Source organism: Pongo abelii, chromosome 7 (genome assembly GCF_028885655.2).
Source record: "Pongo abelii isolate AG06213 chromosome 7, NHGRI_mPonAbe1-v2.0_pri, whole genome shotgun sequence".
In the NCBI taxonomy this organism is placed as follows: domain Eukaryota; kingdom Metazoa; phylum Chordata; class Mammalia; order Primates; family Hominidae; genus Pongo; species Pongo abelii.
The window spans coordinates 103,158,659-103,174,874 of NC_071992.2; the positions used below are offsets into that span (position 1 = coordinate 103,158,659).

At 35.3% G+C, this 16,216-nt stretch overlaps 1 protein-coding gene across 5 annotated transcripts in view; it reads left to right on the forward strand.

Annotated features, from left to right (window-relative positions):
- CNBD1 (cyclic nucleotide binding domain containing 1) overlaps positions 1-16,216 on the forward strand; it is a 631,440-nt gene that overhangs the window by 497,738 nt on the left and 117,486 nt on the right. For all 5 annotated transcript variants that reach the window (XR_008509177.2, XM_054518647.2, XM_054518649.2 and 2 more), the window contains 2 exons: positions 5,427-5,536; positions 7,377-7,527. Coding sequence is in view for 4 of the 5 variants with exons in the window: in XM_054518647.2 (XP_054374622.2) it covers positions 5,427-5,536; positions 7,377-7,527 (261 nt within the window). In the remaining variant the exon portion in view is untranslated. The remainder of the gene's footprint in view (positions 1-5,426; positions 5,537-7,376; positions 7,528-16,216) is intronic.

The window sequence follows — 16,216 nt, forward strand, 5'->3', positions numbered from 1 at the left end:
CCTCAGCCTCCCAAAGTGCTGATATCACAGGAGTAAGCCACCATGCCTGGCCATTATACTTAATTTTCTTCATAAAATTTGAGAATCCAGGTTTATTTGTTTAATATTTAATTCATTTAATAATACTTTTATTAATTATATTTTTTCTAAAATTTCTATTTGGTTATTTTTTGTAATCCAATTGGCCAATTATGAGTCTCTTTTTCTTCCATAAGTGTAGTCTTATATTTGCTATTTCATCATTGTGATGTCTCTATATATGTGTATAGTCGCTACACATAGAAAGTATACATATATATACACAAACATGTGTAATAGTGTGTCTGCATATATATATATGTATGTAGACATGTTTTTAAGAGTATAGTGACTATGTGCTGATATACTAATATATTTGCTAATACAGCATGTATTTCATTGAGAGTTTATATTCCCTAAAATAGCATCTTATTATATAGAGAGATTCTTTGAAGCTTGGGATAAGGTTAATTCATTCAGAAATAATTTATTTTTGTTTATTCCAAGCATTCAGAGTCACTAAAACCCAGTATGGTTTGAAAATGAATGTTTACTTGAAGTATTTTATTGCCTCACAGGTGGTATGGACTCTAGCCCCAATATCATGAGTGAGAAATTTTCAGAGACTTGTTACCTTTTTGTTTTTTCATTTAATTCAGAGCCAGGACCAAGAGAGTAAAATATCTCCAGGAGCTCTTTCTCTGAGGTGGGCTTTTTCCACTTCACCCACTGAGAGTATTGCTCTTTGGGGGCTTACGTAGGAGGATTTCCACATTTGATCTTTCATACATACTTTGCTACTGCCTCCAGGGCTTTCTTACCCACCCCCAGACAGATCTAACTGTACACTTTCTTTTTATTCATATTTTTTGATAAATTCTGTTGCTGTTCTGCCACCTCATATAGTTTTAAATATTTTATCCAGAATTTTTAGGAGGACTACTTGGGGAAGGGTTTCAGAAAAATCTAAGCCACCATATTCTGAGCTTTTTCTTATGCTCAAGAAAACCTTTGTTTAATATTGAGATTCTTGAGAATACACGTTCATCCAACAAATATTTGTTGAGTGCCTATATGTAGATACATAAGTGAACAAAAGATAAATATCCTTGCCTTGATGGAGCTTGCATCCTAATGGCTAGAAAATATAATATACAATAAGTATAAGCAATAAACAAATCAATAACTTATGATATACAATAAGTATAAGCAATAAACAAATCAATAACTTAAATGGCAACACAAACCTTGAAGATAGCAACAGAGAAGGATGAAAAAGCTAGAAGGAGCAGTATAGAGTAGTCACGGCGATCTCATTGAGAATGTGAGATTTGGGCAAAGATTTAAATTTGGTAAGAAAGATGAGGTAAATGTATGGTTTAATTGGTTATTGGGCTGGACATCAAATCTGGATAATCTCTTCTTCCTTGATCTGTAGATGGCTCCATAGCCCTAGCATTTGTCCTATGTTGCCTGCTGAGAGGGGAGAATGGGGTAAATGTGGGAGCAATAGATAGTAAGAGGGGATCTCTAATACCAAATATTGCCCTTCTTCACCTTCCCTATTTTGCAGTGAGTAACCATATTCTGATAATTTCTGTGACTAATTCTATAAATATATTATTTTAGTAAGTTCTTTGGAAGTCTCTGAGGCATATTCCAAATTTAATTTTTTAATTCGTATTTTGCTAGATTTCCTCAGGTTTGTCTGTAACTGTTTTCCAAATCACACATTTCTAACGTTAGATAAATGTACATTTTTTTTCTTATGCCAAGTGACAGGTACTTAATATACAAATGATATTTTATGTATAGTATTCATTCTTTAGGAGAACAACCTCTTTAAATGTGCTGTAGAATTCAGAAGGCATTGTATAATTGGAAATTAATCAAAACTTCATTCTTCTCAGATGCACTTATCTTTAAGAATTTGCTCTACAGGGCTATAAATGCTATCTATATTTATCTGCAAATAAATATACATTTTTAATAATAAAGAAGTAGTGTTTAATATTGGGTAAAGTATTGATGTTTACATGGTATTCACATTGGTATGGACTGTTACAGAGATGTAAAGCCCTTTCTAACCAAGTTATTTCTTAACATTTTTAAAGCAAACTATATGTATTTGGGAGGAGAATATATTCAGAAAACATTCTCAAAAGGGAAAATAAAGTTCAAAGATAACATTAATTGGTACTATTACTTTATACTTTTCTTCCTCTAGTAGTCTATCTTTACAAGGAGAGGAATCCATTCAGCTAATGGATGTCATGCTCAAAGCTGCCTCAGCATTGTCCATCCTGAGATATATTCCTATTCCAAACCTGTTTTGGTATGTTAGACTAGTAGGCTGAGGTTTATCTTAAAATAAGAGGATGTCCTTTAATAATCATTAATAAAGATTAATGGTTAATCTTTAATTAATCATTAGTTTCTATTTAAACTGAGACCTTCACTATCCCAGTGCTGATGCTAATAGCCAGTAGGGAATTATTCTTCTTATCATAACTTCTTCTGGCTTAATTTAGAATTAGAATAAAATGATTTTATTAGACTTGGGATTATTTCTGGGCATATGATAAACAACAGAAAGAAAAAGAACAAGGCCTGATGTTTAATTTCTGTGAATCCTTCTGATGTTCTTCTTTTCATTTGCCTTAAGATAAAATCAAGTTTGTTCTTTTCATAATGATCTAATGCTTTCAGGTCTTTCGAGTCTGAGTCTTGATAAGGGTCTTTAAAATATTACTTTTAACTACAAGTTCCACTACATTTTGTAAACATAAATGAATATGACCTTGAGATAATAATAAATAAAATTTGGTCTATATAGTTCATGATTAAGTCTTTTCATTTAAAAATGTGTTATAATGCTGCAGATTGTCATATGTTATTTGTCATTTTCTATATAAGGCAGGAGGAAAGGGTATGCAAACAACATTTATCTTGACAGCATAAGTTCTTAAAAATGGAAAACATGATCAGAGGCTGAATGAGTAAAATTAGGAATAACAATCAGGGTAGGGAGTAATTGCATGATACTGTTTCTAGTCCAAAATAGTAATATTAATATTTAAATGTTCTTATTTAAGTGTGAAGATACAATTTTTTTTTGAGGCGGAGTCACTCTGTCGCTCAGTTGGGAGTGCAGTGTCACGAGCTCGGCTCACTGCAACCTCTGCTTCCTGGGTTCAAGCTATTCCCCTGCCTCAGCCTTCCGATGAGCTGGAATTACAGGTGCGCACCACCATGCCCAACTAGTTTTTGTATTTTTAGTAGAGACGGGGTTTCTCCATGTTGGCCAGGTGGTCTCAAACTCCTGACCTCAGATGATCTGCCCGCCTCGGCCTCCCAAAGTGCTGGGATTACAGGTGTGAGCCACTGCGCCTGACCAGAGTATATGATTTTTATATGTACTTGAATTCAAGTTTTTTGCCTAGGTCAGAAGGGTTTTGCTGTATTGTCTTCATTGAGATGAACATTTGCTATTGTTATCATAAGGACCATAGACAATGATTCAAGTAGCCAATTCCCCCTCTAGGGAATGAGACTGCGTCATACATTTTGCAACGATGGTTTGGCTTTTCCAATTTTGGCTTGACTTCAACACAAAGAAAAATTCCTGTGGCCTTCTTCCTCTTTGTTGTTATATATACTTCTCTGTGACCTACATAGGGTTTGACTTTCAAGAATGACAGTAGTACAGGTCTCATAGTTAAAAATAATGGATTTCTTTAGCACATGTTTAAGTGCATTATTTCCTTATCTATAACAATTGCTAGGAGCCTCTATGCCTTTCTTTATATCCTTGCTGATTGACTAAAAGAAGATATAGTTTCTACTATCATATGTTTTGATAGAGGAGTTCCTCTTACTTTTAAGAGAAAAATCTGTGAGAAAATGTTTCACATAATTCTACGCATACGTTATACTTTTACATTGTTAGATAATTTTAATATCATTTTCCACTGTAAAAAAAGATGAGTTACTATAAATTTTTATTTAAACAAAATAAATGATTGACAACAGTAGAATAACCTTTTAATTTTTTATTATAAACATTGAAGTAACTATTACATGAGGAGAAAAAGATAGACTATCCTCATAATTATGCCAGCAAAATTATTGAATCCCACTTCATTTATCTTGAAGTAGTTATTCCATTGTATGTTGATGTTTATTTTTTGCTGGTGGTAAATTATATTTAACAATTGTTACCGTGTTCTTATTTTAGCCATAATTTTGAAGAATTATGCTGTGCTCTAGTTTCTTTATTATTTTGGTAACATCAATAATTTGTATTATGTTGATATATGCTCTTTTATGCTAGAAAACAAATAGGAATGCCTTCAAGTGATCAAAAAACTTGTTTTTAAGAGTTTATATACTTTATAAAATTATAATAAAGTTGTATATGTGTCTTTATATTTAGGTTACTACTGCTGTGTTTAAAGTTTTCAGAATTAAATGTTGATATGTTTCAGAATTCATAAAGTAGAAAATACTTTGAAATACTAATTTTAATTTATATATTGCCAATTGATTTAAGTATTTAAATCATGATGATAATTTAAAATGTTATGTAGATCAAGGGATGTTTATTTTAATACATTGATAGTTACAAAGTTATAATATAATTCACTTTCAAATGTATCTTGGCCTTAGAGTGTCTTTATAAGTTTGAAAGAATAACGATAATAACATTGATTTATTGTAATAACATGATATTGTGTTATACTATGTACCAGGCAACATGCTAAATACTTTATATGCCCCATGTGGTTTATATAAGGCTTAAAGTAAGGACTGCTAATTAATTTTTCCATTTTAAAGATGAAAAATTTGAAGCTCAGAGGGGTTATGTCATTTATCTAAGGTGACATAGGAAGTAGCAGAACAGGTTCAAACTGGGCCAATGTGGCCTCACAGCCCTTGTTTTAACTGCTACTATAATCAGTAGAGTGTTAGTACAGCCCAATATACAGGCTCTGGAAAGCGAATTTTCAAATATTTATCAATATTGTGAGTTTGTTATTAAACTATCAGAAATTTCAAATGAGCCATGGTGGAAATATTTATACCTTGAAACTCAGCAAATGCTACAGATCAAGGTTTCTTCTATATTCCCCTTTCCTTCCTGCATTATACAGTATACTAGCATATCAGTGCCTTTACTGCCAAAGTCTTGTCGGTGTTTGCAATGTTACATGTATTATGTTAGAGATATAAATACTGAGCGTAATCTTTTAAATCTTGTATTAAGTACTGTCTATAAACCGGAATCTATGAAGAAACTTACCATTAATAGATATTGAATTAAATACATTAACTTTTGTTGCTAAAATATCTAAAATAATTTATTAAAGACAAGAATGTGTGAAATGAACTATCTCTCTTCTTTTCAGTGATAGTGGAAAGTGGAAATATAATTTCTTTTGTGGGTTATATTAACTCTGGATGTTGTAACATTTATAGAAGTATTATAGGATTGGTGAAACTACAATCAAATAAAGTGGTAAGTTTTCAACATGTATTCTTTTTAATCAATTAATCTACTCTAAAGAATAGTGTCAGACACCTTTTCATGTACTTACTAGACATTTATTTGTATTACTTTGTGAAATTTCTATTCAAGTTTTTGAAATTTTTGTCTTTGTTTTTGGTTTAGTTATAAGATATAGGAATATAAGTTGTAAGATATATTGATTTGTAAGATATACAAATGATCAATGAATACAGTAAAATATGCTTCACATTCTTATTCATTAGAGAAATGCAAATTAAAACCATAGCCAGGTACTACTACAAACATACCAGATTAGCTAAGATGCACTTAATCATTTGACCTAATTCCACTCCAGATAGTTTCTCCAGAGAAGTGAAAACATATGTCTACACAAAGACTTATATGAATCCTAGGGCTGGGCACGGTGGCTCATGTCTGTAATCCCAGCACTTTGAGAGGCCGAGGTGGGCGGATCACGAGGTCAGGAGATCGAGACCATCCTGGCCAACATGGCAAAACCCTGTCTTTAATAAAAAATACAAAAATTAGCTGGGTGTGGTGGTGCACACCTGTAGTCCCAGGTACTCAGGAGGCTGAGGCAGGAGAATCGCTTGAACCTGGGAGGCGGAGGTTGCAGTGAGCCAAGATTGTGCCACTACACTACAGCCTGGCTACAGAGCAAGACTCTTTCTCAAAAAAAAAAAAAAAAACTTATATGAATTCTTACAACTAAAACCTGGAAGTAGTCCACGTGTCCACTGACAGTTGAATGAATAGAAATGTTACAGTATATTTATACTATAAAATGCCAGATAGCAGTAAAAATAATTATGGATACTTGTAAGAATCTCAAACATGTTATGTAGGGCCAAAATGCCAAACCTGAATGAGCACGTTCTATATAATTCCATTTTTATGAAGTTCTAGAACAGGCAAAAATATATAATTATTGTGATAGAAAAGTTAGAACTAATCATTAGTTGGTCAGGGAGTCTTCAATGGAATTCAATTAAATATCTAAACTAACTTCAATTCTGCTGCACTAATCATATTCAGTGTAAAGATTTGCCATTTATATAGGTGCAAATATTCAAGTTATATTGGATTTGACTCCAGGATACTTAGTAAATGCTTTAGCCTCTTCCAAGTTCTTGCCACTTTCCTACCTGAGGGCTATATTCTCTTTTATATATCTTAGTGGTCATCAACTCCTAGCAAATCTCCCAGCAGAGGTAATTTGAGGTCTCAACATTTTCTCCAGAACCATTCATATTGAACATCCTGTAGGCCCTTCTCCACAAGGTCTCTTATTTGAACCAAAATTATAGTTCCCTGAGTCAAACTCATTTTCCGTGTTTCTTTTGTACTTAAACAGAAAAGACAGGGAATAATCCCTCCTTTTTGACTTAATACCATCAGTTCTGGCCCTGGCATTTTCTGCTTATTTTCCTTCTTCCCTATGGGTTCAACAAGAGTGCCTTGTGACTAGGGCTGATGTAACAAATGGTAGTTGACAAAATATCTTAAATGAAACTATGCTCACAAAATGATATCCTAGATCCTTGAAAAGTGGAATTAGTTCAATATTTCCTAAACATCTTTCTGGATTCTAAATGACAATGCTTTCAATTACCTTAGATATGCCTAAGTTATCTATGAATTTACTATGGCTCTAATATAATTGAAATGCCTATGTAAGTAAATTTTTCTGTAATTTAAATACAATTGCTAATTTATTTTAAATATCATTTAGTAAAATGGTTTATGAGTGAGTTTCTCATAAAAACAATACTGATTCATTATATGGAAGCAGTTTCATTAAACATCAATAATATATTTTTTTTAACAGAAAAGATCTCAAAAACTTGTTTATATGGGGAAACTTAAGGAGAAGGAGTCCTTTGGTGAGATTAGCGTCCTTCTTCAAGTTCCTTTCACATGCACAGTCATTACCGAAAAAGAAGTTGAGATGGCAATCATTGAAGATAAGGACGTATTTGGTAAATGTATAAATATCTTTTAACTGTTATACCATTTTATTGGATGAGTTTTTTAATTTTTTTAATTTTTTTCCTTATTAATCAGATGCATATTTATTAAAGTGGGGTTCACTTGCAAAGGATGGAGTATTTGCATAATCTCCTCTAGATCATTTCTCTCTTGGTGAATTTTGAAAAGGGCACATGTTGGTAGAGTGGGCTGGAAGGGAACTTCATTTTTCATCATATAGAAAGAGGTGAGGATTTGATGCCAAGGTTTGATGCAGGGGCTGCCTGAGGCTTGGTCTCCTGGTCCTCCAGGACCACCCTGAACTGAGGTTGGAGAACCCAGGGCAACCAGCCCTGCTCTGTGTCCTGCCCTTCATGCAACTTGCTGGACCTCACAGCTGAAAATGGGAGCTTTGTCTCATTCTCTGTGTGAGTCCTTAGGATAATGGTATAGTAATAATAATAGCAATAATAATGTTAGTCTAAGTCACACAATAGTAAGTGAAAGCATTCCATTGCAGCATAAACTATAAAGAAATATTTATGGTAAGCATTCAGGGGTACTTGGTGGATCCCAGGCAGGGACCTGGGCCTCATGAGGATACTTTAATTCTCTAGGATTTCTTTTTTTTTTAAATTTTATTATTATTATACTTTAAGTTTTAGGGTGCATGTGCACATCGTGCAGGTTTGTTACATATGTATACATGTGCCATGTTGGTGTGCTGCACCCATTAACTCATCATTTAGCATTAGGTATATCTCCTAATGCTATCCCCCACCTCCCCCCACCCCACAACAGTGCCCAGTGTGTGATGTACCCCTTCCTGTGTCCATGTGTTCTCATTGTTCAATTCCCACCTATGAGTGAGAACATGTGGTGTTTGGTTTTTTGTCCTTGCGATAGTTTGCTGAGAATGATGGTTTCCAGTTTCATCCATGTCCCTACAATGGACATGAGCTCATCCTTTTTTATGGCTGCATAGTATTCCATGGTGTATATGTGCCACATTTTCTTAATCCAGTCTAGCATTGTTGGACATTTGGGTTGGTTCCAAGTCTTTGCTATTGTGAATAGTGCCGCAATAAACATACGTGTGCATGTGTCTTTATAGCAGCATGATTTATAATCCTCTGGGTATATACCCAGTAATGTGATGGCTGGGTCCATCAGAGAAATGCAAATCAAAACCACAATGAGATACCATCTCACACCAGTTAGAATGGCAATCATTAAAAAGTCAGGAAACAACAGGTGCTGGAGAGGATGTGGAGAAGCAGGAACACTTTTACACTGCTGGATGAGTTTTTTAAAAGAGTAGAGATATTTCACAGACAAATTGGGATACTCAGGTGAGTGTGTGTATGTATATTATGTACAAAGACAACATAGCATACACTGCCCCTTTTATAATATATTCTGAATTAATTGTGCTGGTGTTAGAATATATTAGCAATATTTCAAAAGACTTTGTTTTGAAATTACTAAAATCTCTCTGCCAGTTCCCAGGTTACCATTAATAGCAATGTTGCCTTCTTTTCTGGGACATCTTCTGGCTTTCATCTCTAAGGTTATTGCTTTTATGTTTTTGGTTCAGGTCAAGTATGTAACATCCTCAATGTTTAATTAGGATCAAGCATATATGAAAATCTGAGGCTGGTAGTATATAGGACTTTATCTAAAATTTTAGAGCTCTAGTAATAATAACAGAATAATAATGCAGCCACCTGTGTTCGGCCCTCCAAATACTATAAATACTCAAATTGAAAATGCAATTGAGTATGAAGGAGAAATGAATAGAAGCTAATAAGTTGTAACATAATAGGATATTAAAGAAAATTGTAGATATGTACAATAAAACTGGGAGTAAAGGATGAAAGAAAAGAAATTTGTAGACATTACCATGGGTGAGAGGTATGCTTCAACAAACTAAATTGAAAGTTGTTCATGATAAACCATATAAGATTTGACTGAATACTGTTATCCTGAATTTCAATTATGTTTTATGTCTCTGACATGATTTGGATGTTTGTCCTTTCCAAATTTCATGTTGAAACGTCATCCTCAATGTTGGAGCTGCAGCCTAATGGGAAGTTTTTGGGTCAAGGGGATGGATCCTTTATGAATGGCTTAGTGTCCTTCCTGGGTAATGAGTGAGTTCTCACTCTATTAGTTCATGAAAGAGCTGGCTCTTTAAAAGAGCCTGGCATGTTTCTCTTGCTCCTTCTTTCACCGTGTGACACAACTGCTCCTCTTCCATCTTCCACCATGAATAAAACCTTCCTGAGTCCTCACCAGAAGCCAAGCAGATGTTGTTGCCATGCTTGTAGACCCTGGCAAACTGTGAGCCAAATAAACTTCTTTTCTTTATAAATTACCCAGCTTCAGGTATTCATTAATGACAACACAAAACTAATATAGATGTGGGATGTTGCTATAAAAATACATGAAAATGGGAAGCAGCTTTGGAACTGGGTAGCAAGCAGAGGTTGGAAGAGTTTGAAAGTCTCATAAGAAGACAGCAGATGAAGGAAAGTTTGGAACTACTTAGGATATGCTAAATAGTTGTGAACAAAATACTGATAGAAATATGGATAGTGAAGGCCAGGCTTATGAGGCCTTAGATGGAAATGAGGAATCTATTGGAAAATGGAATAAAGTGTATCCTTGTTATGCCCTAGCAAAAATCTTGGCTGCATTGTGTCCATGCGCTAAAGATTTGTGGAAGGTTAAATTTAAGAGTGGTGACCTAGGGTATCTGGTGGAAGAAATTTCTAAGCAGCAAAATATTCAAGAAGTAGTGTGGGTGCATCCAACAACGTACAATCATATATGAGCACAAAAGATGACTTAACGTTGGAACTTATAATTAAAAAGGAAGCAGAGCATAAAATTTGAAAAATTCACACTCTAGCTATGTGGAAGAGAAGGAAAGTGCATTTTCTGGAGAGAAATTTAAGTGCACTGTGGAGCAACAACTTGCTAGAGAGATTAGCTTGACTAAAAGGGAGACAAGTGCCAATAGTCAAGATAATGGGAGAAAGTCCTCAAAGGCATTTCAGAAATCTTGAAGACAGCTCCTCCCATCACAGGCCCAGATGCCTAGGAGGAAAGAATGGTTTGGGGAGCCAGACTGAGGATACTGCTGCCGTATGCCACCTCAGGATACTGCTCTCAGAATCCGAACAGAGCCAGCCTGGGCTCAAAGAGCCCCAGATACAGCATGGGCTACTGCTCCAGAGACTATAAGCTATAAGCCTTTGTGGCTTCCATATGGAGTTGGGTCTGCAGGTATATGAAATGCAAGAGTAAAGGTAGGTTGCAATATTCTACCTAGATTTCAGAGAATGTATCAGAAAGCCTTCCAGAGAGAAGGCTCCTTCAGGGGCAGAGGCCCCACAGAGAGCCTCTACAAGAGAAGTGCCAAAAGGAAATTTGGGATTGGAGCTACCACACAAAGTCCCCATTGGGGCACTGCCTAGTGAGCTGTAAGAAGTGGGCTGCCACCCTCCAGACCTGAGAATGGTAGAGCCATGAGCAACTTGCATTCTGAGCCTGGAAAAGCTACAGGCATTTAACTCCAATCCATGAAAGAAGCCACATGGGCTGCATCCAGCAAAGCTGCAGGGGTGGAGCTGCCCAAGGCCTTGGGAACCCACCCTTTGCACCAGTGTACCCAGAATTAGAGTCAACGGAGATGATTTTGGAGCTTTACAATTTTAATACCTGCTCTTCTGAGTTTCAGACATGCGTGGTGAATATTCCCCCTATCTTTTGTCTTATTTCTGTCTTTTGGAATGGGAATGTTTACCTGATTTCTTTAGCACCATAGTATCTTGGAAATTAATAACTTGTTTTTAGTCTTACAGGCTCATAGGTGGAAAGAATGTGTCTTGAGTCTCAGATGGAACTTTGGACTTTTGAGTTGATGCTAGAATGAGTTAAGACCAGGGGACTGTTGGGAAGGGGTGATTATATATTGTAATGTGAGAAGGACATGAGATATGGTAGGCCAGAAACAGAATGATATAGTTTGGATGTCTGTCCCCTCCAAATCTCAGGTTGAAGGGTGATCCTGTTAGAGGTGGGGACTGGTGAGGGGTGTTTGTGTTATTGAGGTAGACCCCTAATAAAGGGCTTGGCATCATCTTCATGGTAATGAGTGAGTTGTTGCTCTGTGAGTTCACATGAGAGCTGGTTGTTTAAAGAAGCCTAGCAGCTCCTTTTCTCTCACTCCCTCTCTCACCATGTGACATACCTGCTCCTTCTCTGCCTTCCACCATGAATAAAAGATTCCTGAGGCCTCATCAGTAGCCAAGAAGATACTGGTGCCATGCTTGTATAACTTGCAGAACTATCAGCCAAATAAACCTCTTTACTTTATAGATTACCCAGCCTTGGGTATTCCTTTATAACGATGCAAAACTGACTAATACAGTCTCTTACAGAATGTGTTACCAATACTTGCATAACACTAACTCAAAATGAAAAAAATTAATTCAAATTCATATATCTAATTTTAAAAGTTGTAAATCTGAAATGACATTTGTTAATTGTATGTTCTTCTGTGACATTCAAATACAACCTCCCTCAAGGTAAACATTGCTTAAAATAATTACTAACCATCAATTAAATGATAATATTCTCACTTAATATAAGCTATGTTTTTTTCTTTTCCTACATTAATGATGTTAAATGGTGCAAGGTAAATACACTGTGGACTCTTTTATGTAAATCAAAATTTCACACATTGTATTATACAAAGTTTTTCTAAAAAACAGAACCAATAGGATATATATAAATATACAAGAGGGGATCTATTATGGGGATTGGCTAATGTGATTGTAGAGGACACAAAGTCCCATGATATGCTTTCAGCAAGCTGGAGAATCAGGAAAGCCAGTGGTGTAATTCAGGTTGTGTCTGAAGGTCTGAGAACCAGGGGAACTGAGGGTGTACTCCCAGTGTGAGGCCAAAGGCTTGAAAACTGGAGAGGGCAGACAGGAGGCAGTTATATTAAGTCCTGGAGTCTGAAGGCCAGAGAACCAGGAATGCCGGTATTCAAGAACTGGAAAAGATGGCCATCTTAGCTCAAGAAGAGATAGACAGAATTCCTCTGCCTTTTTAATCTATTCAGGCCTGCAATGGATTAGGTGTTATCTGTCTGCATTGGTGTTGGTGGATTTTCCTTACTTCGTCTACTGAATCAAACGCTAATCCCTCTAAAAAACACCCTCAAAGACACATCTGGAAATGTTTTACCAGCTATCTGGGCATCCCTTAGCCCAGTCAAGGTGGCACATAAAATTAAGTGTCACATACAAAAGTGTTTCTTTCAGTCACTTAATAGAATCTCCTTTGTCATCTGGCAGCCTAACATTCAAATACTTGGCATTGTATAGGATTTAGTAATGTTTGTGTGTGTACTATTTATATTTTAAATTCATTCCATAGTCTGTTCATTTGAGAGTGATGTTCTAAAGCTGCTGACATGGTGTGTGCCTAATTAAACATTCTCTAAATAGAAATGTGCTTGAGGACTAGATTTTGCTTGTCTACCAAAGATGCCCATTTAGAGGAATTTACACCATTTTGTCTACTCCATGGTAAGTCATGGACTGCAGTTTTTAGTAATGGAATCTTTAAGGACTCGGAAAAGACCAGGAAGCCATTCAAACCCTCTGTGAGTCCACGCTTAACATTAAATTTATATGCTTTTAGATACCAATTTTGTTTTTCCAAGTCAGGTACATATAACACTGCTCATTAAATAGGTTATTATAGGTGATTTGACTTGAATCAATCTTACGGAATTCATTCAAATTGCATATTCTAATTTTTTTAATTGTACTTTAAGTTCAGAAAGTACAGGTTTGTTACATGCATAGACATGTGCCATGGTGGTTTGCTGTACCATGAACCCGTCAGCTATATTAGGTATTTCTCCTAATGATATCCCTCCTCTAGTACCCCCCACCCAACTGGCCCTGGTGTGTGATGTTCCCCTCCCTGTGTCCATGTGTTCTCATTGTTCAACTCCCACTTATGAGTGGGAACATGAAGTGTTTGGTTTTCTGTTGTTGTGTTAGTTTGCTGAGAATGATGGTTTCCAGAGTCATCCATGTCCCTGCAAAGGAGATGAACTCATCCTTTTTTTATGGCCACATAGTATGCCATGGTGTATATGTGCCACATTTTCTTTATCCAGCCTATCAGTTGGGTTGGTTCCAAGTCTTTGCTATTGTGAACAGTGCTGCAATAAACATACGTGTGCATGTGTCTTTATAGTAGAATGATTTATCATCCTTTGGGTGTATACCCAGTGATGGGATTGCTGGGTCAAATGATATTTCTGGTTATAGATCCTTGAGGAATTGTCACACTGTCTTCCACAATGGTTGAACTAATTTAGACTCCCACCAACAGTGTAAAAGTGTTCCTATTTCTCCACATCCTCTCCAGCATCTGTTCATATAAGTTTCCTGACTTTTTAATGATCGCCATTCTAACTGGCATGAGATGGTATCTCATTGTGGTTTTGATTTGCATTTCTCTAATGACAAGTGATGATGAGCTTTTATTCTTATGTTTGTTGGCTGCATAAATGTCTTCTTTTGAGGAGTGTCTGTTCATACTTTTCGCCCACTTTTTGATGGGGTTGTTTGTTTTTTTCTTGTGATTTTGTTTAAGTTCCTTGTGGATTCTGGATATTAGTCCTTTGTCAGATGGCTAGATTGCAAAATTTTTCTCCCATTCTGTAGGTTGCCTGTTCACTCTGATGATAGTTTCTTTTGCTGTGCAGAAGCTCTTTAGTTTAATTAGATCCCATTTGTCAATTTTGGCTTTTGTTGTCATTGCTTTTGGTGTTTTATTGATGAAGTCCTTGCCCATGCCTATGTCCTGAATGATATTGCCTAGGAAATTTTGTGGGTTTTTTTTTAAGCAAATGAAAAAGTTGTAGACAAATCTTTGACAACGATTTGCTGGCTGAAATGTTGTTGTTTTCTAAGATGTTTCTCAACATATTGTTTTGTTCCATTAGGTATTTTATAGAGGTATTATACTGTTTTGTTAATGAGAAAACTAGCTAAACATTTTGAACATCTTGCTGACATTTAAAATTAATTTTTACTTGGAGAGATTATCTCATAAAATATTGTAGTTCACATATATTTATAAGTATCTATATGTATGTGTTATATATATGTATATACTCACACATCTAATGTGTGGAAATGATAACATTACTCAGAAGACAATGTTGACCTTGATATTTTAGCCTGACAGTATGTATTTGACCACTCATAAACTTTGTAAATTTTTGTTTATTTTGTAAGAAGAAGTTAATGTTTTTGCTTGAGTTTGGCTTTTAGATAATTTTTTCTCTAACAAGGGTATTAAACTGTTTTACTTTTTAATTCTTTTAAATCCAATTTGTCTTTTTATTTTATTTTTTAAATATTTTAAATTTTATTTTATGTTCAGAGGTACATGTGCAAGTTTGTTATATAGGTAAACTCATGACTCAGTGGTTTGGTGTATAGATTATTTTGTCACCTAGGTATCAAGCCTAGTTCCCATTAGTTATTTTTCCTGATCCTCTCTCTCTTCCCACCCTCCCCCTCTCTGATAGGCCCCAGTGTGTGTTGTTCCCCTTTATGTGTTCATGTGTTCTCATCATCTGGCTCCCACTTATAAGGAAAACATGCTGTATTTGGTTTTCTGTTCCTGCATTAGTCTATAAGGATAATGGCCTCCAGTTCCATCCACATTCCTGCAAAGGACATGATCTCATTCTTTTTTATGGCTGCATAGTATTCCATGGTGTATGTGTACCACATTTTCTTTATCCAGTCTATTGTAGATGGGCATTTAGGTTGATTCCATGTCTTTGCTATTATGAATAGTGCTGCAATGAACATCGCTGTGCATGTGTCTTTATAATAGAACTATTCATATTCTTTTCAGTATATACCCAGTGGTGAGATTCCTGGATCAAATGGTAGTTCTTGTTTTAGGTCTTTGAGGGATTGCCACACTGCTTTCTATAATGGTTGAACCTAATTTACACTCGCACCAACAGTGTATAAGTGTCCCCTTTTCTCCACAACCTCACCAACATCTGTTATTTTTTACTTTTTAGTAATTCAGTCAAAATGGCTGTTCTGACTGATGTGATGTGAGATGACATCTCATTGAGGTTTTGATTTTCTTTTCTCTAATGATTAGTGATATTGTGCTTTTTTTCATATGCTTGTTGGCCTTGTGTATGTTAAAGTGTCTGTTCATGTCTGTTGCTCAGTTTTTAATGGTGTTGTTTGTTTTTTGCTTGTACGTTTGTTTAAATTACTTATAGATTCTGGATATTAGACCTTTGTCAGATGTGTAGTTAAACCATTTTAACTTGTAGATGGCAGAATTGATTTTAGCCCATAAAAAAGCAGCAGTAAAATGTTGAATATCATGTTTTCATTTTCAGATTTGCTGTACTTGAAACCACTTGTTCCACTGTAAAATGTAATCCTTTATGAATTTTATATTCATTGACTCAAAAGTCTATGTTTACATTGCCCTGCCATGTCTAACAATAAGGTCCACTTGTAAGTAGGTTTATTTGTTATTGGTAACAATAATCTCACACAATTTTGATGTATTCAGCTTAAAATTTTAAATATGATAACTTTGCTTTCCTGTTGTAGA